The sequence below is a fragment of the Poeciliopsis prolifica genome, unplaced genomic scaffold (genome assembly GCF_027474105.1).
Source record: "Poeciliopsis prolifica strain line A6 unplaced genomic scaffold, Auburn_PproV2 SCAFFOLD042, whole genome shotgun sequence".
In the NCBI taxonomy this organism is placed as follows: Eukaryota; Metazoa; Chordata; class Actinopteri; order Cyprinodontiformes; family Poeciliidae; genus Poeciliopsis; species Poeciliopsis prolifica.
In genome coordinates this window covers 3,204,044-3,225,104 of record NW_026562417.1, presented here as the reverse complement: position 1 = coordinate 3,225,104, position 21,061 = coordinate 3,204,044, and the positions used below count along the sequence as shown (strand labels likewise).

Sequence of the window (21,061 nt, the reverse complement as noted above, 5' to 3'; positions counted from 1 at the left end):
AAGGCAACACGTTTTATCTGAAGCTAAAGATCTAGACGTCTGGAAAAAGTTTCAAAGACGTTTTCTGAGGTTTGGGACTCGAGTCAACAACAGTGAGAGTCATCAACCACAAATGGGGGAAATGTGGCACGGTTGTGAACCTTCCCACCACAGACCAGCCTACCTAAATTAAAGCAAGATTGCGTCGACTACTCACCCAGTTAGTCAAAAAGACAAACAAACAAAAAAACACCTAAAGTCCCGCGGGCCTCGTTTGCTTCAGGTCACATCTGTGTTTTTTTGATTTCAACACTAAATACAAAAAGTGATTTGGAAAAAAAAATGACAGGCATGTGAGGAAAAGCAACACGCAGGCCAAGAAAATATCTGATAATTTCTTGACAAAACATCCTGTGGACTTGGTTTGGGGCTTAATAGAAAAACAAATAACAGTTTGGGTAGCTTTTTTTTCCACAAAATCAATTAAATTGCAGTTGGAAAGCTTGCTTTCTGATTCTAGAATCCGTTTGATATATGAATAAAATATGAGTATTTTTTTTTCACGGCACTGCAAATGACACAGCAAATTAAGATTAGGAATTGATTATACATGTATGACTACTACCGCCGACTGTGATGCAAAGAGTAAGGCCGTTAACACCCGATGGAGGTTTTGTGTACATTAACCTGAGCAGTAAAACCATAAACCATGATAAGAACCCAAGACTTTCATGATGAGAAAACTTTCTGAGAACTCCAACACTTCTGACTACAAACGCGTTCATTGTTTTAAACGAGGTAATAAAAATTAGGCCTTCAGTTTAAATCAAAGTGCAAAGCAGAAATCCAGAAGGAAACCAGCCTATTTCCTCTACAGGTCCAATGGGAGCGCAGCCACTGTATCAGGACTGTTTTCAATGTTTCCTTGTAACAAAAAAACCAAACAAACAAAAAAAACATGCCAAAAGTCCTTAGGACAGACGTGTACGGAGCAAAAAAAAAAAAGATGGACCTGATTACTCCTGGGAATCACAAATAAACACAGACGTATCACCGACAACCCAGTTCTGTTGACCCAAACAAAGCACACAGCAGTTAAGAGTGGACGTTAACATTTTCCTGTCATAAAGCTCCTTATTTGGACGGCTCCTCTCTGCCTTTTACCGTCAGGGCTGTGAGGTCGCCGGGCAGAGGGAAAGTGGGTGTTTCCCTGCCAGCATGTCTGGGTGTGGTGAGCGACAGACAAGGCTGTTTTTATGTTTCTCATATCAATGGGGCCCACTGAGCTGTGGCACTACACCTATATTTAGATTCGGCACTTTCTGGCCTGCAGCCCATGCTGCGTAAAGTTCAGGTTCAAACGGATTCAAGACACTGAATTAAATTAGGGTCAGACTAAAAGGTGGTCATTAAATTTGTTAGTAATTACCAATTCCCTTTGCATTTATTGATCATCTATATATATATTTATATATATATTTTTTTCTTACACATTTATTTTACCTGGAATGTCCTGCTGAGATCCACAATACCAAAGATTTGGAGGGAAAAGTTATTTTAATTCTTTAACGCTACATGCTTGAGGATGAGATGGATGGCTAATAGCATCATTCTAGCAAAGTCTTTGGCATAAACAGTCCCACTTATCTGTCTTTTTGCAAATTATAAAATACTCACCCGAAGGATTTATGCAAGGACAGATAAGGATAATCTCAGCTAATTTAAAATAACATTAAAAAAAGAGAAGTAGGAGATGGGACCAAAGACAGTTCCTTGAGGAACACCTGAAGATATTTAAAGCTTTTTGGATTCAAATAAATTGAAGCCCTGAAAAATGAAATAGTTTTGGATATAATCTCATCTGTCTACTTCTCCTTTTCTACCCTCTCAGCAGTTTGTTATTTTAACTCTGCTTTGTCCCTTAAGAATTATGAAATCTACTAAAGTAAGGGCTCACTTCCTGAAAATGATCACGCTTTCATGATGTCAGTTTTTTGTTCTACTTTTGTCTGTATGTTAAGAAACGACTTGGAAAAATGATATAAATTCAGAGGATATAAAACAAAATGTGAACCTGTTATCACTGCAGAGTTTTTGTGATATAAAAAACTACAATTTTAGGTCATTTTCCAATGTTTCCACCTCAGTAGTCTGGTTACAAGCATTTTTAAACTGAAACTTTGTTGAAGTGAATTTTGATTCAAACACAGCAGTTAGTTATTGGATGGACAATTTGTTGAATGTGACTCCTGGATTTAGGTAAATGTACCATCTCAGCAGATATAAATCTTTATTTTTTTTTTGTACATCCATCCTCTGGTGACCAAATACTTTAATTCCATTGTTTTTCATGGATTTGAATGTACAGCCCTAACCAGATATTTACTTACACTTGATAAAAAAAGATATTCAACCTTTTTATTCTTACAGTTTGTCATGAACATTTTCCTAACTTAGGTCAAAACCAAAATTCTTGTAAATGCAGTGATACTTATTTTTTTTAAAAAAAGGGCTTAAAAATGTAAAAATTAACTTTCACTCCATATTGTGATCTGGCTTTTCCGTCTCTGAGCGGCACATCTTAGTGTAGAACTAATTTCACAGTGGATTAATGACACTTCCACGAGCTTCGGCCAGGTTATTTAAACGTTTGGTTTAATTCTGGCCGCCCATCCCAAATGCAGCTTACGCTTGAACACAACGGAACAGATGAACGGAGCACCTCCAGACATTTGAAAATCAAACAAGAATGAGCCACAATAGTGGAGCTCAACAGTTCTCTTCCTGATGTCTTGATTTTTTTAAGGGAAGAAGGCGTTCCCTTAAAATATATTTACAGAAGTGCCTCCTGGTGTTCAAATGGTGCAAATTTCCCTAAACTGCTATGACTACTACAATGCATAATCTTAACTGTATTTATTTTGTGACCTCAGGCACCACAGATGATTTAAACTTAAAGGTATCACAGTAAGGTGTTGCTCACTTTCTTAAAGAAAAGCTGCATCACTAAATCCTGACATTTTCACATAGGTGTGTACGTTTATTTTGTCTTTTTTGGCCATTTCTTTATAATGAAAGATGTTAGATCTGATACTAAAGGCAAGCCGTCTCTTAAATTCAAGGTGTGTCCACGCATTGCATGCAGATTTCAACATATGAAGCCATTAAACATGCTTTCAAGCAGTGACGTTTATCGTTGCACAGAAGTGAATCCATCATTCATTTGGAAAAGACGAAAGAAAAATGTGACGCTATACAGATCTGATCCATGAAATATTCATGAGATTAAATAAAGTATTGACTTTAACGGAAATGCTGCTCTGCATTTTTAATCACATATTTACATTGTAACTTTTTTCAAAGCAGACTGAAGTATTTACATTTGTCAAAAAGCAGAATATTGTCAAACAAAACAACAAATTAGATGTACAACATAGAATCTACATGTATAACACAGCGGACGTGTTGCTGGGGTCCGAATAAACAGCTTTTTTTTTTTTATTTATGCCAGCCAAAAAAATAAATAAAAAAATGCAATTCAGAAATGACTTCAATTATTTGATTTCAAAATAATGCTTTTAACTTTAAACTATATTGGAGAATCTAGTGTTGTTCATCCCAGACACACGGTTCGGCAGTGGAGAGTTCTTTACATTTTTGAAAAAATAAACATCCGCCATGTGGGATAAAACAAAACAAAAAAAACCCCGAAAGTGTCCGTTGGTGACAGGAAGTGATGTCAGGACTCGGCCGGTGAAGGCTGGCTGAGCGCGCCGTTGCGGGTGCGCAGCTGCGACTGGGCGATGTCGGCCAGAGCATTCTGGATCTTCTCCAGCAGCATGTCGCCGCGGTACACCACCTCCTCCAGACGGGCCGCCGCGTCGTGGTTCTCCTCCTCCAGCTGACGGAGGCTGGCCGCCTGGCAACAGGTGACAGAGCTGCACAGTCAATCGCTGCATCAGATTTTAAGAGTTAAGGATCTAAACTTGTGTTTTTATGGGAGTTATGTCATAATGATGAAGTGGAAGTAGAAATGATGCATTGTTTTTTTCTTTTTTGTTTGTTTGTACTGTTATCTAATTTGTTGTTTGTAATTTTGGAGATCAATACCTCTGTTTAATAGTCTGTAATGTTTGTTTTGTATGCATTAATTGGTGAATTAATTTTTTAAAAATCTGGGAAACTTACTCCAAATTTTTGGATATGTCTGTCTTAGCTGGATTTTGACCTGGACTTTGACTGGGCCATTTCAGCACATGATGATCCAGCTCAGTCTGTCGCAGCCTTGGTTGCTCTTACAATGACAAACAGCGCTTCTTAGAGTTGGTTTTATTAAGAGCTATCTGATTAAAGGTTTTGAATAAAGATGCATGCCACACTTTTCAGATTTCTACTGGTAATAATTTTGAAATTTAAAAAATAAATAAATAAATTTACATCGTTTTCCTTCCATTTCACAATTATGCTCTTACTTTTTGTCAATTTGTGACATAAAATCGAATTATTATTTTTCGAATTATTATTCAAGGAGGCGGTTTAAAGCATTTTGGGAAACAGTCATAACATAAATCTCTATTTTACATATTAAAGCCCTTTGCTGGTGAAGGCTTCCATCAGGACACATAAGCAGAGCTCCAGCATACTTACAGCATGATCCCAACTTGATTCTTTTAGCCATCTTAGTAGTCATTCCATAAATATATCAAGCACACGCTCACATGACTTGCATTATTTTTACCCAGTGACCCCAGAAGGCTCAGGCATGAGGTTGGGTCTCATGTATCCTTGGGCTTCCAGACAAGGGAGCTACGTGCTAGCAGCAAGGCTAATTCCATCCACAAACAGCCAAAACAGAGGCTGACAAAGAGCAGCCGTACAACCAGGAAGTGGCATAGTCATATACAAATTATGCAGAGAGTGATTGTTGCACAGAGTGACCTCGTATCAAAAAGTTTACTCTGCGAGAGAAAAAAAACTAACATTTCACTGGATCCAATTCCACACGAATTCTTTTTCTCAACTGTCTGGCAACAACTTAGTGATGAAAATGTTTAGATTTCAAAAGGGAGGTAGAAAAACTCAAAGTAGCGATCAGATAAGAACAGCATAGCATCAGCGATACTCTGACGAACAACAGTCAACATGCTGAACATTGACTGCATGAATACTTCTGATGCATTTTCAAATTGAAAACATTTAGAAGAAAAACTGGTTTGTAGATGAGAACAAACTATTTCCCTCCCAGATTCTGGAAACCAAACCAGATGTCTCCCTCTGCTGGATGAAAGCTGGAAATCCCCACAAGATTTAATGGGATCCACGATTAGTTATAACTAGTTAGTTAATCCATTTCCTGGAGATACAGAGACTCGCGCTGGACAGAATGAGTAGCATGCGAAGGCCTACTTAAAGCGTTATTGTGAGCGAACTCTTCTGACCTGCAGGGCCGCCGTAGACTCCTCGCTGGGAAGAGAGTCGATCAGAACGTCCACGTCTTTGGCTGTCCTCGCTATCAGAGCTGCAAACAGTTGAGCGTATTCTGGAACAAAGAGACAGAGAGGAAAACGAGGACGTCAACTCCATTATTTTATGCTCCATTGTCAAAATAAACTATCAAAGATTTACTTTTGAACAAAACAAAAAAAGAAGTTGTGGAATGAAGAGTCTCAGTGTCTTCCAATCCAAACCAAAAAATAGAATGTGGGTGTCTTCTCACCTCACCTTCTCCCCTTCACAATAAGAGTATTTTATGAAGGGTGTGAAATTTATGCATTGTATTCGCCACAAAGTCATTTTTAAGAGATGCACCGACTGCAGTTTTCCGGACAATAGCCGATTTTTAACATTTCTGATAAGCTGTTTACAATTTTTTTTTCCATCTGAAAATTCGCCAAACATAGCGAAAAAGGGACCAAGCTAGTGGCAGCACATATACGTTAAAGATATCTGTGGGACAGAAGTATTATCCTGCGCTCAGCAGAGCCAAGCCAGCACCTTGTCATTCACAAATCCAGTCTGCAGTGAAGCAAAAAGCTGGAGAGGAAGGTTTTGGATCAAAGCGAATGGATGTGTCAGAACGGCCTAGTCAAAGTCCAAGTCAGACCTGAAAACTTGTGTTCACAGATGTCCTCAAATCAAACTGGTTGAATTTGAGCTACCAAATATGTGAATGTGGAAGAAACATGCCGCACCTTTTAGATTTGTTTATGTTGGCTTTCGTGAAGTAAAAAGTAGGAAACCTCACTTCCTTTAGCTTCATATTTAAAGCACTATTCTATGTTAGTTTATGCTTGTGGGGCTGTAATGAACATGTACTGAGCCAACCTTCAGTGGGGTTTGCAGGCTGATCCTTGTTGATGGCCGTCTGGATGTTACTGAAAGAGGCAGGTGGAGCACATTGCTGCAGAACGCCGATGGCGTTACAGAACTGATCAGCGAGCTGCAGCACAAACACAATCAATACAGAAATTGATTAGATTGTCATTCAATACGGACGCTGCAGTCCACCAACAACTCAGCGCAACCTGGCTTCAAAGGAGTCTAAGTAGAGCTTCTAACACGATATGCTATTCAAATGTGCCAAGCATGTAAAGAAGAATATATTTTTCTTAGTAAATTACGTATAAACCATAGACTCGTGCATCTAGTGGTTAGCTGTGGTAGCTAGATAGCTTGAAAAGTCATGTATACTGTAGTTTTGGAGGAATTACTATTTGCTGTTACTGCTTATTTAATCAGAGCTATTAAGTTCTCGTCACATACGCACAAAACATAATGTCCGCTTTCTATACTTTCTGTAAAAAGAGAGAGTTTTGCGAACCGAATTGACTGCGTCTTGAAGTTGCGTTAGCCGATCCGCCATCTTTTCCGTCTCTACAGGAAATCGGGTCCTCTCTCGCGAGAGCGTGAGCGCGAACTCTCGCGGAAGTCGACGGGGCTGTTTCGGAAGAGTTCAGTGTGTACCTGAAAGCGGCTTCTTGACGCGTCGCAGGACTGACAACGGAGCTAACGTGTGAATGTTTCTGTCTGCTTCCATTGTTGTACGTGTTCGACGGAAACGGACCCACAGCAGAACTTCAGCCGGCGACCAATTTTAGCGTGTAGCTAATGACAACCACCAAACGTCAACAGGAAGTAAAGAGGCTAGCTAACACTAGCGTCTACTTGCACTTTGAGCTCTTTAGGTGTGACTTTCATATTTTACATATTTCCTCTTGTTTAAAATTAGCACTGAACAGTAAAAAACAGGGGCCGCTGTCAAATATTTATTATTAATTGTTCAGTGTATCATAATCCACTGCTAGATGGTATTAGTTTAGTTAGCATACCTAGCAACTGTCAGCTAAAGTCAGAAAATGAGGAGGTAGTTAAAATAAGCTAAGAACAGCAGTTTGTGTCTTTGTGAAAATATGCTGACTTGTCTTGTGTGTTAATATAAAACAACAGGTTGATCTTTATAAATTGAAATACTACAAATAGATTCAAATTTGATCATAGAAATATTGATTTCAGTACTTCAATTCAAAAAAGTGAAACTCGTATAAACCCATTAGACACTGTAAAATTATTTCAGATTAGTTTCATGATTGTGGCTTACAGCTAGTGACAACGCAAAGTTGAGCTTGTTACAAAGTTGAAATGATCTTATGAGCTGCAACTGTTATCTCTGAGATAGATACATGAGTATATATCTGTAATATTTTCACAACATTAATTATATTTTTATGTGCTGTACCTGCACTTTTTATTGTGTTTCTAGAATCTGATGCCATCTTTCTTTATTGGATCTTATAGTTCATCAATTAGAGACAGTTTTAGTAAACAACCTATAATGTTTCTTTTCCAAGGACAGTGTGAGTTTTGAACATGTCAATTATTGTTATTTTTATCTATTGTTAATTATCCTTACTAATTAACTTTAGAGTGATCGCTTCGGATTTTCTCTGAATTTGCCCTGACTGTGACTCGTCTCTCCTCAGGTATGAACTGTTCTTTAGAGAAGGTTCTGGCAGATGCCAAGTCCTTAGTAGAAAGACTCCGTAACCACGACAACGCCGCAGAGATGCTCATCGAACAAACAACCTCCCTCAACAAGCGGGTGGAGGCCATGAAGCAGGTAAGGGATGAGTGTGTTGCTGGCTGATTGTGAACAGAGGTTATTCACGCGGTTAGCGACCGAAAGCACTTCATTCATGACAGGGTCCTGTCAGAAAGGCGGCCTAACTCCGTGACTTTTATCTAATATTCTCATAAAACAAGCTGGTCTTAAACTAGCTGCCACCGGAGGGGCAGTGTTCTCCCAGAAAGCTGGAGCATTTTTTTATGTAAACGCATTCTCCAGCACAAAATGGGTCTGTGAACATTGTTTTACATAGGAAATGCTGAAAGAGAAAGTCATGATTAAAAAAAAGACTGGAAAAGTACGGCTTAAAAGATTAATCTTCACTAATCAGTTAGGAAAATAATTGTCAACTGATTTACTAATCTAATTAAATAATTGTTAAGGTAGCTATACAAACAACAAAAAAGACTATTAGCTGAAAAAACAACATATTAAGAACTGCAATTAAGCCAAAACTGTATATGAACAGTTTTGACTTAATTTTGCAAATAAGATAAAAACCTTCATCTGTAAATATGTGTCACCCGAAACTCCTCAGTGGCATAGTTTCAGCTTCACTGTGGTGAAGTTCACTAAAGCAATGCGAAAGTATTGAATATTCTTACTTAAAAAGGAATTGAATTATCTGTTTTTTATATATATTTTAATGTATTTCCAGTATTGTGTAAAAAAATAAATAAATACTTGAGTGGTTAACTGGAAATTCTGGTGAATGTGCCATTCCCCTCCCTGCACCCACATAATGGTTAGCTGCTGCGCTGTATGAAAAGTTGATGATGTGTGATCTCCTGTTGCCAGTACCAGGAGGAGATCGATTCTCTTAATCAGGTTGCACGACATCGACCTCGCTCCAGTCTGGTCCTTGGAATCCAGCAGGAAAACCGTCAGATCAGGGAACTCCAACAGGAAAACAAAGGTAAAAACACTTCTGGATGCACGCTCCTTCGGTCCTACAGTGGCGGCTTGTTGACTCATTCCATAAGAGAAGGGACCGAGCTTGTGTCCTCTCCTCCTGCAGAGCTTCGAACGTCGTTGGAGGAGCACCAGTCTGCACTGGAGCTCATCATGACCAAATACAGGGAGCAGGTGTTCAGGCTTCTCATGGCCAGCAAGAGGGAGGACCCTGCCATCGTCACCCAGCTGAAAGAGCAGCACACCACGGTCCGCACACCCGCTTAGAGCTGAGCTGCTGATGAGAAACAGCAGCTCAGCGCAGCCATACGTAAAACGTATGGAACTTAAATGTCCTTCTGCTCTTTCCAGGAAATGCAAGCGCACATAGACAAAATAAATGAGATGGCCTCTGTGATGAGGAAGGCGATAGAGGTGGATGAGAACCGGGTTTGTGAAGATGAAGAGAGGATCAAACAGCTTGAGGTAACGCTGGACACTTTCAGAAATTCGTAGTTTTACAAAAGTTTTATTCTAGAGTTACATACGAGTATCTAAAATTAAAGCCTTAAAATGTCTTAAGTTCTGCTAATCGCAGGTCTTAAATGTTGTTGCAGCTAGAGAACAGCGGACTCCGAGAGCTGCTGGGAATCAGTCGCGAGGCTTTCCTCGTCCTAAAGAGAGACGAGGCCTCAGAGAACACGTCGCTGTCTCCGCTGTTGACCAGCACCGACGTCAGCCTTCGGAAGAGCTAGAGCCCCGTCCCTTTACGGGCTGCCGCCGATTCACCCACAGACTCCCCAAGGCGAAGACTCCTGCCGCATGTCGCCACCGGAGCCCCGTCTCTGTCTGCTGTCGCTGTAATGTTTTGCTTTCTTGTGTCAGTGTGGAGCCTGCGTCGTTTTAGAGTATGAATGATTGACAGAGTGATATAAATAAATGCACAGTGGTCAAACCTTGTGAGGCCATGTTGATTTAATGTAACATCTAAACTATCATACTACGTATTCCCATGTTTTTACTTCTGTTTTGGTTTCGGTGGTTGTGTATGTATACGCAACTTCTTACTTTCACAACTCTCCTGTTATTGTTGTCAACGGGTTTAAGTTCAGAAGTAAAACTTTATCTGCTCAAAACACTGCCGGGAGTAGGAGCAGAAGTTCTCAGGTTCTTTTATTTAAGAGGGGGAAAAAAGAACAAAAAAACTACAATGTAAATATTAGCCTTTTATAGCTACAAAATAAATTAGCCTAAAAATAAGGTGAGTTACTTGAAATATGTTTATTCACAGTACTTTACATTGTTTGTTTTACAAATAAAAATCTGAGAAGAATGGTGTGAATTTACTCTGATAACTCCGAGTGAAATTTGGTCCCTCTAGCTGGTTCCAAAATGTTGAAAGGTGTAGAGAGAATATCGGACTTGAAGTGGCACGGTTTGATCCCGTTAATTATTTTGAGTTTTTCATTTAAATTTTCGTTTTTTTACTCATTGTTTAATTATGTTTGTTTTGTTTTGTTTTTGTTTTTTATAAAAAAAAAATTTATATATATATATATATATATATATATATATATATATATATATATATATATATATATATATATATATATATATATATATATATATATATATAAAAAGAGCGTAAAAAATAGTCCTTTAATATTGAAGTTCACGTCAACTCGAAGTATCGCGGGATTAGAGACGAGATTTCCAAGTCAGAAGGAGCCCGTTGTTGAACCAGCAGAGCCGCAGGGAGCGGAGAGAGGGAAACAAATCGGGGTTTGTTGCAGGGCGCACACCTCAGCTGTCCACCATGTCACTATCGCGGTTGGTGGGACGAAAACACGGACGAGTTCGCGTTTTCCGGTGAGTTTTCAACCACCGGCAGGTCGAAGAGGTTTTTTTTTTTTTACATTATTTTTGTCGGGTTGGTAAACCGGAGGGAAATGTCTCACTGGATGTGGAGTCCGCTGCTGCTCTTCTTCGCGTGTGAAGTACAAGCTCAAGTAGAAAGTGAGTACAGTCACAGCTACGGCGTATTAGTGTGTACTTTGCTTTAAAAAAAATCTGATTGTCTGTATAAAACTGCTGAATTCATTGCGGTTTTTCCTGTTAAGCTAGCAGGACAAGTAATTCAGCTCGTGCAGAAAAGCAGCTGCACCTTAGCTAGCTAAAAAAACGACATATTTAGTCCACTAACCTCACTTATAAGAAAGAGGTCGATTCAAAGTTAATTATTAAAGTGGCACGCGCCTGATGTCAGTGGAGTAAAAATGAAGGAAAGTCAATAAAATGCACCAAACCACCGTCCTGGTAAAGTAGTTTTAAGTTCATATAATTGCACTTAAAAGGAAATTGGAGGCCACAGCAGGTGAAAACTTTACGTTTAACTTTGTTAAACTAGATGTTTTACGTAATAATGCATTTTTTAAAAGTCAAGTTACTCGATCATATAAATAAATATTGGCATTGAGATTGGCTTCCTTCAGCTCATTCCTTCCAACCAGGCTGAGGAATGAAAACATCCATAGTTAACCGATTATTCTTCCTGATTTGTGGGGGAAAAACATCTTGGGAGGTAATGGAAGTTGATGATCAGATGATGCACTTGATTAATCCTGGTGTATCTGAGGCTTGGCCTGATAAAAATATATTTGTACTCATTATTAAAGAAAATCTTTCATCAAATCTTGCCCATTAGAGAGCATTCAGGCTTGCACAGACTGAAAGGATTTTTGATTTTCTTGGAAATTGTCAAAGAGAAGAAATGTGAGCATCTTGTTGCACATGACAGCTTGAATTTCTTTGAGATAAGAAGTAATTTTGAATTAAAAACAGTTGTCTAATCCCAATCTGTGGGGATTTGTAGTTAAAAAACAAAACATTAATTGCTCTTATATAAGTTTGAGATCAGGCTGTGAATTTATGGCACATAAATGATATGGAAATATTTCATCTAAGCATTCCTGTAGTGCAGTGTTTCACATGCTGACATTGCAGTGAATAATATTAATACCTTATTGATGCGAGTATACCCAATCAAATATAAAAAAAAACTGATTCATTTCTAATTAATTTCAAAAGAACTTTTTAACATTGGAACTGGAAAACATTTCAAGCATAAAAAAGCTAACAAAACTACAATAATTAAAATGGATTATAAAGTCTTTGTAATCAAAATTGCAATAAAAACAATAATCATCTTTGACGGGGAAAACAGGCCAAAGTGGCAGGCAGGAAGTGCAAGCTAACAGTTTGAGCCATGTGTCGAAGTTTTGCAGAACTTTCAACAATATTGTGATCATTTTAATTTATCATCCCATTAATTGATTTATTGATGACTGTGACAGGCTTACTGTTTCAAAAACACTTCCTTAATCCAAGAGGGAAATGAATTGTTAACTCACACTGTTCACGTTGTTGATGTTAATGGGCCAAGAGCCATCTCCTCTAGCAGCCTGCGTCGTAGCGCAGCAGTGGAAGGCTCTGACTGAAGGCAGTGATTCCTGGACGTCCATGTGACCGTCTGTGTCGTGTTGCGTCCTCAGACCGCGTGACGTTCCTGCCGGGGGCGTTCCAGAACGTGAACGTCTCTCTGAACGAGACGGTGGAGGCCGTGGTGACCCGGATCCCTCCGGACGTGGCCTTCATCACGCTGCAGTTCCACACGTTGCACCGCAACGCCACGCTCTCCTACACCAGGGTGAGAGGAGCAGGGACTACTTTCATGCATCCACTCACTGCAGTGAAACGCGAGGAAATGTGATTTGCTTACCAGATAAATGATGGACTGTTTGTGGCAGGGGCTTTATTTCCTTTCATGTTCCTGTGATTTCAGGTGTAGATTCAGTGAAACGGCAAACAGATCAGCAAAACAAGTGCGTTGTTAATTTCTCCCGCTAATGTTCGGGGTCACGGAGTGCGCTGAAACCATTCTGCCACCACGGAATGAATGAATGAGGCTTTGTGAGGCGGGTCGGCTGACCCCCTGAGAGAAGTCCCAGTCAGCTGATGTACAGTCCTCGGGTCATGAGCAGCAGACGCAGCGTCTTGCAGGAGATGGAGGGGGGTAATCAATCTTCTGGCCGGGGTCCCAGGAGTCTCAGAGGGAGAAAATAAATAAATTCCCCGCCAGGTCAGGGTGGCACTCACAGGTCGGGGAATGTTCTCTGATTATTCTGGAAGAAAACTAATCTCTGATTAATTCTCTGCTTCAGACAGATGAAAGGCAAACAACTCCAAGTCTGCTAAACTAGTCCAAATAAAAGGGGAAGTAGAGTTTTTCAGCAACAATGCAAAGTCATTCTAAAGACTTTAACTTCCTGTTTATGAGATCTTAAATCCGTTCCCCTTTTTTTTTCTTGCTTTGATTAATTACTTCTATGATTTTTTTGGTTGTGTCTACATCTTTCATGATAACATATATTACTGGACAACTTATAATTTTAAAGTAATGTAATAATAATGGTATAATAATGCAAGAACACATTCTCAAAGGCCAACTAACTTAATATTCTAATGAATACATAACATTGAAAGTGGGACACAGTTAAAATATCCAAAATAAGTAAAGAAAACAGAAACAACAAATGAAATGAATCATGATGTCTCTGTAAACAAAATTGTTCTTCAAAGAAAGCTATAATTGAGTCCTAAGCACCAGACTGAAGACTTTAGTCATCCAGTTTTAGGCTGGTAGAGAGAAAATGGAGAAGGACAATAAATCATGCAAATAGAAATGATGAATCTCTAAAATCGTCTCCGAGTTGAATTGTGACCCTGAAAATTGGAATCTAATCCGTTGACGATGAGAGCAATCTGAAGGCGACACATAAAAACCTGATCGGTTATGGATTATTGAGTATTTCCTACAGACGGAGCCTCTGCACTGGATCCGCAGTAGACTGTTGTTGTTGCTGGAGTTACAATGAAGCTGTGATGGAGAAGAACAACAACAAGCTGGTTTTTGTTGAGTCGTAGTTCAATGTTGACTGGTTTCTTTATGGTCCGATAACACGAAGCCAGACTTGTCCCCAGTTACTGCTCTGGTGAAAATTGCAGTTTAGACATTTTCTGATTGGGGTACAGTTGTGATTGGAAAAAAAAATTCTGCAAGCTAAATAACTACCCTTTAATTAAAGTTATACTTTGATTAATGAAGAAATGACCAACACTCTTCTGTGTGGAAGTTTAAAGAAGACTCAAACTCATTTGTTTTCAGTGCCAACAAGATGGAGCTTTTTGTGTTTTTTAATGTTTTTTTTTAATACAGTGTTTTGTCTGTTTAAAACAAACTCTTGTCCATAACTTTACATTTATCTTCAGTCTAACTGCTGCTAACTCTACTTTTTTTTTTAACAAGACTGATTAGTGCGTCCAAACAAAATGGATAAACGCCTGAGCTTAACGTCTGTGTTCCAGATCCCAGATGAAGGTCTTTCCCTGACGGCCGTGGACTCTGGGCTCCTCTCGGCTCTGCAACCAGCCCAAGCCCTGCTGTTCTTGTTCCTGTCTTCTCCTGATGAGGAACCCGTCTCTGGGACCGGCGTCATCCTCTCTTACTCAAGCACTGGTGAGGAGAGCAGAAAGTTGCACACTCTCAGCCACGAAGCACGGTTTCACCAGAAACTGAGAAGCAAGCTATCTATTTAGTTTTTGCACTGGTTGTACTTTCCAGCGCCGGTCCCTGGAGGCTGCAGCATGGAGTCCAGCTTGGACGTGGATCCCAACGTCTACATCAGCTACAACCTGTATGAGACCACCGTCCACTTCGGTCCCGCTAATTTAGGATACGAGCGGTGAGCCGGAGAGAGTTTGCTTCACTTCCTGTTTAGCCACTCTGGTTGCAGGCTTCAACAACTCTGCAAACACACAAAGCAGATCTAGTTTTTTTTTTTTTTTTTTTTTTTTTTCATGAGTATTTCTGAGTATTAAACCTCGAAGACGAATTACTAGGAAACATTTCCAGTAGTTTGTGGACTGGAACGCTACATTAGACTGAAACACTGTTTTGTTTTGCTATTTCTGTCGACTTGCACTGAGGTTTACCAAGCAGCCATATTAGAAACTACTTATCTGATTAGTTTTTAGAGAAGTCAGGAAGTCAGTTGGAATCTAGATCACCATCTACACTGCAAAAAACAAAATCTTGGTCGAGTTTCTACTTCAAAAGTACAATTGAAATAAGAAAAAACTAACTCAAAAATAACTTTTCTGCAAGAAATAAAAGCTTATTTTAAATGAATAATTCCTTAGTTCCACTAGAACTATTTTACTAATAAGATGAGGAAAATTTTTTGCGATGTATTAAATAATCTATCAGTGGAACTAGTGGTCTTTTTATTTATTAATACGAAGAAAATATTTATTTAAAACAAGCTCCAATATATTGTTGAGAAGTTACTTGTAAGTTACTTTTCTCTAATTTCAAGTGCACTGAGATATTTGCACCACAAACTAGAACAAAAGCTCTTGGTAAGATTTAATGTTTCTGCGTCACAAAGATTTAAAAAGCCGCAGTTTTTTGAAACATCTGAAATGTTGTAAAACCTCCACACGTTGGTGGCAGGAGCTCGTTTTCCTGTCGGTTTGTGACTTTCAGACGTCCTACTGGTGCAGGAACCAAAGTAGAGCAGACTGATGCATACCAGCTGTTTATCAGCGCTCACATCGCGTTTGTGTCCCGCCCTGACGAGTGAAGCAAAAACGCACCAGACAGTGTCTGTTCTCTCTGCACATGATGCACCAACAATTAAACTGCACTATTTACTGTGGGTAATGAGATCCACAATCATTTTCATGTGACAGAGATGTATGTAATGTTTACTGTTTGCACATGAGGCGGCAGTCAAATCAAAATCAGTCAGTGATGTTGTTTAGAGTTTACATTTCTGGACCAAACCTGATCCAAAATGTGGTCGGTCTCAGGCTTCTCTAATACGTTTAATTAGATCAGAGAAAGCCAAGATTAACAATTAAAACACTAAAAAGTTGCACTGCTGACTCAAGTTATTCTCTAAAAAGTAAGAGTAAAATTTCACTAAATAATATGTCTATAGTTTACATTTGACTTAAACTTAGTCGGGTCAAGTTGGGTATTTTTTTTTTAAATTTTAGGTAGATATTAACTCTCTTTCTTTCTTTATTTTTTCCTTTTGTCAGAGGCCAAACCCCGGCAGCCTGTGACACGTCGACAGCAAGCGACACGCGCTGGCGCCTGGAGTACGACGTCTACCAGTACTTCCTGCCCGAGAACGACCTATCAGAGAGCAGCCTGTTCAGCGGCCTGCAGGCTGTCGCCGACGCCAGAGGCATGGCGGCGAGCGGCAGACTGGTGAGAACCAAAACATGACGAGTAAACTGCACATTTAGCGACGCATCGACGAACGACCAGCTTGTCTCCTGTAAGGTGGTGACGCTGAAGTCGACGGACAAGACAGCCATGGCGTTCAGCTCCATCCCCGGTCAGGGCGTCATCTACTCCGTCATCGTCAGAGACCCCGTGTTGAACACCTCCGCCTCCTACGTTCCTGCCCACACCTACGCCTGCAGCTTCACCTCCACTCTGGACGGCTGTCAGACGCTCGGTTAGCATTTGTCGTAGCTGCTGGTTTAAAATCAATGTTTTGAAGAATTTATTTTAAGTTAGGTGTGAATGTGTTGCAGGAAAAATATCGACAAAAGTCTTCTTCACCATCGCTGGCTTGGCAGGCTTGTTCGTCTGCTTCCTCGGCCATCGATTCTTCAAATGTGGTGAGTCGACACACAAACAGATGTTTTCTAATCTTTTGGTGATGTAGAACCTGCTTTATGATACTTAAAATGGGAATCCCTCAATAAAACTAAATTTTGAGATCTAACAAACAGGCACCTTAACCAGGGACTTATGAGCGTTCTGCTGAGTATACCTGATTACATCTCAAATTCCAACTGTATTTTTGCGGTCTTTGCAAACTTCTGGTTTGCAAAGTCTTATTCAGGGTTTGTATGGATACTTGACATCCTTCAAAATGCTTGCATTTCAATTCGGCCTCTTTAAGGTTTGGAAAGTTCTTCATTTCTGCAGAAAGTCCTTGAAAGTGCTTGATACTCAAACTGAGCAGTTTTGTAATAAATTGCAATCAGACGTTTGATTAAAACCCTACATTTGGAAAACATGTACAGCTGAAACCAAATCTATACGTTCACCAGATTAAAGACATGCAAATTTTTTTTCTCACATTTAAGTTAGATTGCAGTAAGTTTATTTTAAGGTTAGTTAGAATTACCAAAGTGATTTTATGTGACATAAAATTATATTTTAGTTTACTGTAGAATGTCGAATTCTGCCACAACACATTGTTAATAACAATAATAAATGATTTAATGTGGAAGTGATTGTAAGTGCTTGAAAAGTACTTGAATGTGTACGAACCCTGCTTATCTTAGCAAGCACTGAAGGAGTTGTGCAAAACACAATAGTGAATGGAAACAGCTAGAAGTCTTACTTCTCAGTCCATATTTTGTTTTTTGGTTTAGCAGTTAATTCTCAAGACACTTCAAACCTTTCCATCACATCCACTTCATGTTACACAGCGACTGGAAAGGAAGTGTAATTATTATGAGGGAACACAAATGTTGATTTTGTATCAACAGAGGGCTCATGCTTATAAAAAATTGCTATAAAATGAGCCATTTTTTAAAACTGAGAAACATTATGCTCACAAACAACACCTGTGGTTTCACATACTCCATCGGCATTCGTGTATGCTTCGGGAAAATAACTTCCAAGCTATGAAAAACAATAGAAAGACATGGAATATGATGAAGGTAACACGTTAGGAAGCTAATGGAGCTAATGTGAGCCAATCTACTTCCTGTATGGGTTAATTTGTCCTTCTCTCTTCCTGTGGTTCAGAGCTGTTCTGCATGGGATTCAGCTTCGCTGCGTTTTTCTTCTTCGTTCTCATCACAAGGACCACGCAGCTGGACTATGACAGTAAGACCCACCTCCCAACCTCCCAACCATCCACACAGTGTCAACAAGTGGGGATTTATTTCTCTATTTGTTGACTTTTTCTCCACTCCCAGTCCGGCTGACCGTGTCCGCTGTGGTAGGCGTGGTGGGCGGCGTCGTCCTGGTGATGAGCTGGTGGCGCTTCGGCTCCGTCATGGCCTGCGTGGTCGTGGTCGGCCTGATGCTGGGCTTCCTCGTCGCTGCCGTCGTCCTCTTCACCCCGCTGGGTACAAGCCGCCTCTCTCTCTGTCACAGCGCAGCAGTTCCTTGTTGTCCGTTTGTTTTTTTTCTCTCTCGTCTTGTTTTGATTTTTAAATCTGTGCGTTGCCGTTTGAACACAGGAGACCTCGAAGTGTTCCGGAACTCGGACGTGGTTTTCTGGGTGACGTTCTGCTGCATCATGGTCACACTTCCGCTTTTCTTCGTGCGGTGGCCCAGAGAGGTAACACATTTCACACACTGGTTCTGTGACAGGACGTTTGTCTGGTAAACTTACCACAGACACTGCGGCAAAACACCAACCTTTCATTCAGTTTTCCTGTGGCTGATGGCTGAATGTGCAAATTATGCTAGATTTTGTTTAGGAGTATCAGAGTGAAGGGGTCTTTGTCCCTTTACTAATAACTTCATTGATTAGTTTAGGAGATCAAAGTGTTTGGTTTGTTTTTAAGCCGTAAACTGCTAAACAAATTGGTACCATGCTGCCACCTGTTGGCAGCATCGGAAAAAGAGATCAGATCATGAGTATGTACCACTAGTGCCCCCTGGTGGGCAAACAATCCATCTTCATTTGGAAAAACTGTTTATGAAGTCTATTTTTGAATCTAAGTTAGATTATTTTAGTTTCTATTTATCAGTGAAGGCAACATGAGTGCAAATAGTAGCTCGTTCTTCTTCCACCCAGATAAAGACGCATAGAGGAACAGAGTGGTTCACTAACCTGATTAGATGTAAAAACGGCCGCCATGTTTGAGATTCTCTTGGCTTCCCGTTTGCTCTAGGGAAACATTGTGACGTGCAGCATCGTCGGGGCGTACGCCGTGGTGCTGGCCGTCAACGCCTACGTCTACACCAGCCTCTCCTACATCACACTCAACGTCCTGAAGCGCTTCCTCAACAACAACTTCAGCGCCGCCTTCACGGACGCGCCGTTCCAAACCATCGGTGAGTTTTCATGAACTTGTTTCAGCGCGAGCCGTGAGCAGGTTTTAATCGCCTCGCCGTGTTGTCCTGCAGACTACGCCATGATCACGGTGTGGGTGATGCTGGGCGTGTGCGGCGTGGTGCTGCAGCTGTACCGTGAGCGCTCGCGGCCCTTCTTCCCGCCCAGCCCGTACCTCATGTGGCTGCAGGAGCGCGAGCGCCGCAAGACCAACGTGCTGGACCCGAGCCACCACGTGCCCTCGCTGCCCGGGCGCCTGGTGGAGAGGGCGCGGCAGCTCATCGGACGGAGGGAGCCGGCGGGCGAGCACACGCCGCTGCTGCTGTGACGGCCGTCACTGCCATGCTGCCACCTGCTGGTACTTTTGCAGAGTCGCGGCGCAGACGGACAGGAAACCATTCGGTTACTTTTAACACTGATGACTCGCGACTGAAGATCTGCAGAAAGACCAAAAGTCCTTCAACCACTACCTTTTTTACTCGGCTCTTTTTTAAAGCGACATGGGCTTTTACCTGCACAATGAAACGTGGCAGCCGCCATCTTTCTTTCCTTCACTTCCTGTTCGATCAGGATCCAGAACTTTGGAGGCTTTCAAATGCTTCCTCCACTGAAGACTAAACATATAAACAAGTCCTCCCTCTGCAGACCTCTTCATATTTTGCACACTGGATTATATTAAATTATATGATGTTATATTGTTTATTGCTGTGATGCAGTGTTTGAAACTATCAGACAAAGATAACCTTAATCAACAAGAAGCGCTTCTCAAATCATGACTTCAATTATTTGTGGAAAAAAATGATCCGAGCCCAGCTGGCCCACAGCATCTCATTCATCAAGACTTTGACTAGGCCCTATCAAAACATTGAATTAAATAAAAAAAAATTTTACCCTTTTGGAGTAACTTTGATTGGTCAGTCACTCTCAGGAATGCTTTCCTCCTCTCTCTCCAGACTGAAGGATGCTGTCTGGTCCTGGTCGTTTCTGTCCTACTTCATGTTGCTAAGCAGGTTCTAATTAAGTTCTTATTCAACAAATCTGACGGGAAAATGTTTTTCATTAGGTCATTATGTTTGTCTGATAATAGATTAATTTGATCTGAGATGTGCGAACGTGACAACAGTTCATCACAGCACCTGGTTGCCATGGCGTTTCTCAGGGGTTTTGACGCAGCTTTTAGACTGATGACACATGGTTAGATATCTGAAGCAATTCAATATGTTTTGGGGTTTTTTGTTCAGACAAGCCAACAAGTTTATAAGATTAATCTATTTGAATTTTAATGTATTGATATTTAATAAAATGCCTTTAATGTTTTTTGGACAGATTCTGCCGTAATGATTTCACTGCCTAATAAAACTGCGGGTCGACACCAGTTGACTGTTTAGAGTAGCTCACTTTGTGTTCTGCTCCCTCACTCATGAATGTGCCTTCAACTTTTAATAAATGGGTATTTTCCCTTCAATTTTTTTTTTCATAAAATGTTTCATACTGACATGCATAGATTAACATAAATCAAATTCCCACCCATCCCTCACCCTCCCTAATCAGCACCTCATAAAGCACTTAGAAAGTCAAAACATACAATACAAGATCTTAACCGTGTTGCCAAAAGTGTCATGTGAAATCAGGATTTTAGGCTTTTTCTTTTAAGGCTGCGTTCACACTGCAGACTGAAATGACCCAATTCCGGTATTTATTTTGTCAAATTTATTTTTGCCAGGGCCATTTTACACTGCCACGCATGTTCGACCTGTATGTGTTCTGCAGTCTGAAAGGGCAAAAGACTTGAAAGTGTCCTGCATGCATGTATCAGGGTGAGATTTGTTGAGTATCAGTGACATTCAGTTCGGATGAATGTGTCTGGGATGTTTGGACGCATTTGAAAAGAATCCGACCTGTGTTGTTC

The 21,061-nt window shown here is 40.4% G+C and overlaps 3 protein-coding genes across 3 annotated transcripts; 2 read left to right on the top strand and 1 right to left on the bottom strand.

Moving 5' to 3' along the window:
* Window positions 1-3,148: 3,148 nt before the first annotated feature.
* med21 (mediator complex subunit 21) lies at window positions 3,149-6,873 on the bottom strand. Its single transcript, XM_055055779.1, has 4 exons — window positions 6,800-6,873; window positions 6,304-6,418; window positions 5,418-5,518; window positions 3,149-3,898 (listed from the first exon to the last, which is right to left on the bottom strand). Exons 1-4 carry the CDS (start codon window positions 6,839-6,841, stop codon window positions 3,719-3,721), a joined length of 438 nt encoding a protein of 145 aa, XP_054911754.1. The 5' UTR covers window positions 6,842-6,873; the 3' UTR covers window positions 3,149-3,718.
* A 35-nt stretch (window positions 6,874-6,908) lies between these two features.
* fgfr1op2 (FGFR1 oncogene partner 2) lies at window positions 6,909-10,325 on the top strand. The gene is made up of 6 exons (XM_055055778.1): window positions 6,909-7,163; window positions 7,959-8,095; window positions 8,900-9,017; window positions 9,120-9,262; window positions 9,365-9,478; window positions 9,610-10,325. The coding sequence occupies exons 2-6, from the start codon at window positions 7,961-7,963 to the stop codon at window positions 9,745-9,747; spliced, it is 648 nt and encodes a 215-aa protein (XP_054911753.1). The 5' UTR covers window positions 6,909-7,163; window positions 7,959-7,960; the 3' UTR covers window positions 9,748-10,325.
* Window positions 10,326-10,733: 408 nt separating this feature from the next.
* tm7sf3 (transmembrane 7 superfamily member 3) lies at window positions 10,734-20,479 on the top strand. The gene is made up of 12 exons (XM_055055775.1): window positions 10,734-11,008; window positions 12,544-12,698; window positions 14,417-14,567; window positions 14,673-14,793; window positions 16,157-16,328; window positions 16,404-16,581; window positions 16,661-16,747; window positions 17,892-17,972; window positions 18,065-18,217; window positions 18,332-18,432; window positions 18,992-19,154; window positions 19,227-20,479. Exons 1-12 carry the CDS (start codon window positions 10,942-10,944, stop codon window positions 19,478-19,480), a joined length of 1,683 nt encoding a protein of 560 aa, XP_054911750.1. The 5' UTR covers window positions 10,734-10,941; the 3' UTR covers window positions 19,481-20,479.
* The last annotated feature ends 582 nt before the right edge of the window (window positions 20,480-21,061 follow it).

Coding starts and splice junctions, on each gene's coding strand:
- tm7sf3 (XM_055055775.1), top strand. CDS start 10,942: ATGTCTCACTGGATGTGGAGTCCGCTGCTGCTCTTCTTCGCGTGTGAA. Junction 12,699..14,416: donor CCACGCTCTCCTACACCAGG/GTGAGAGGAGCA, acceptor TCTGTGTTCCAG/ATCCCAGATGAAGGTCTTTC. Junction 18,433..18,991: donor TCGTGCGGTGGCCCAGAGAG/GTAACACATTTC, acceptor CGTTTGCTCTAG/GGAAACATTGTGACGTGCAG.
- fgfr1op2 (XM_055055778.1), top strand. CDS start 7,961: ATGAACTGTTCTTTAGAGAAGGTTCTGGCAGATGCCAAGTCCTTAGTA. Junction 8,096..8,899: donor GGGTGGAGGCCATGAAGCAG/GTAAGGGATGAG, acceptor TCCTGTTGCCAG/TACCAGGAGGAGATCGATTC. Junction 9,018..9,119: donor ACTCCAACAGGAAAACAAAG/GTAAAAACACTT, acceptor CTCCTCCTGCAG/AGCTTCGAACGTCGTTGGAG.
- med21 (XM_055055779.1), bottom strand. CDS start 6,841: ATGGCGGATCGGCTAACGCAACTTCAAGACGCAGTCAATTCG. Junction 6,419..6,799: donor TTCAAGACGCAGTCAATTCG/GTTCGCAAAACT, acceptor TTTGTGCTGCAG/CTCGCTGATCAGTTCTGTAA. Junction 5,519..6,303: donor GCCTGCAAACCCCACTGAAG/GTTGGCTCAGTA, acceptor TCTTTGTTCCAG/AATACGCTCAACTGTTTGCA.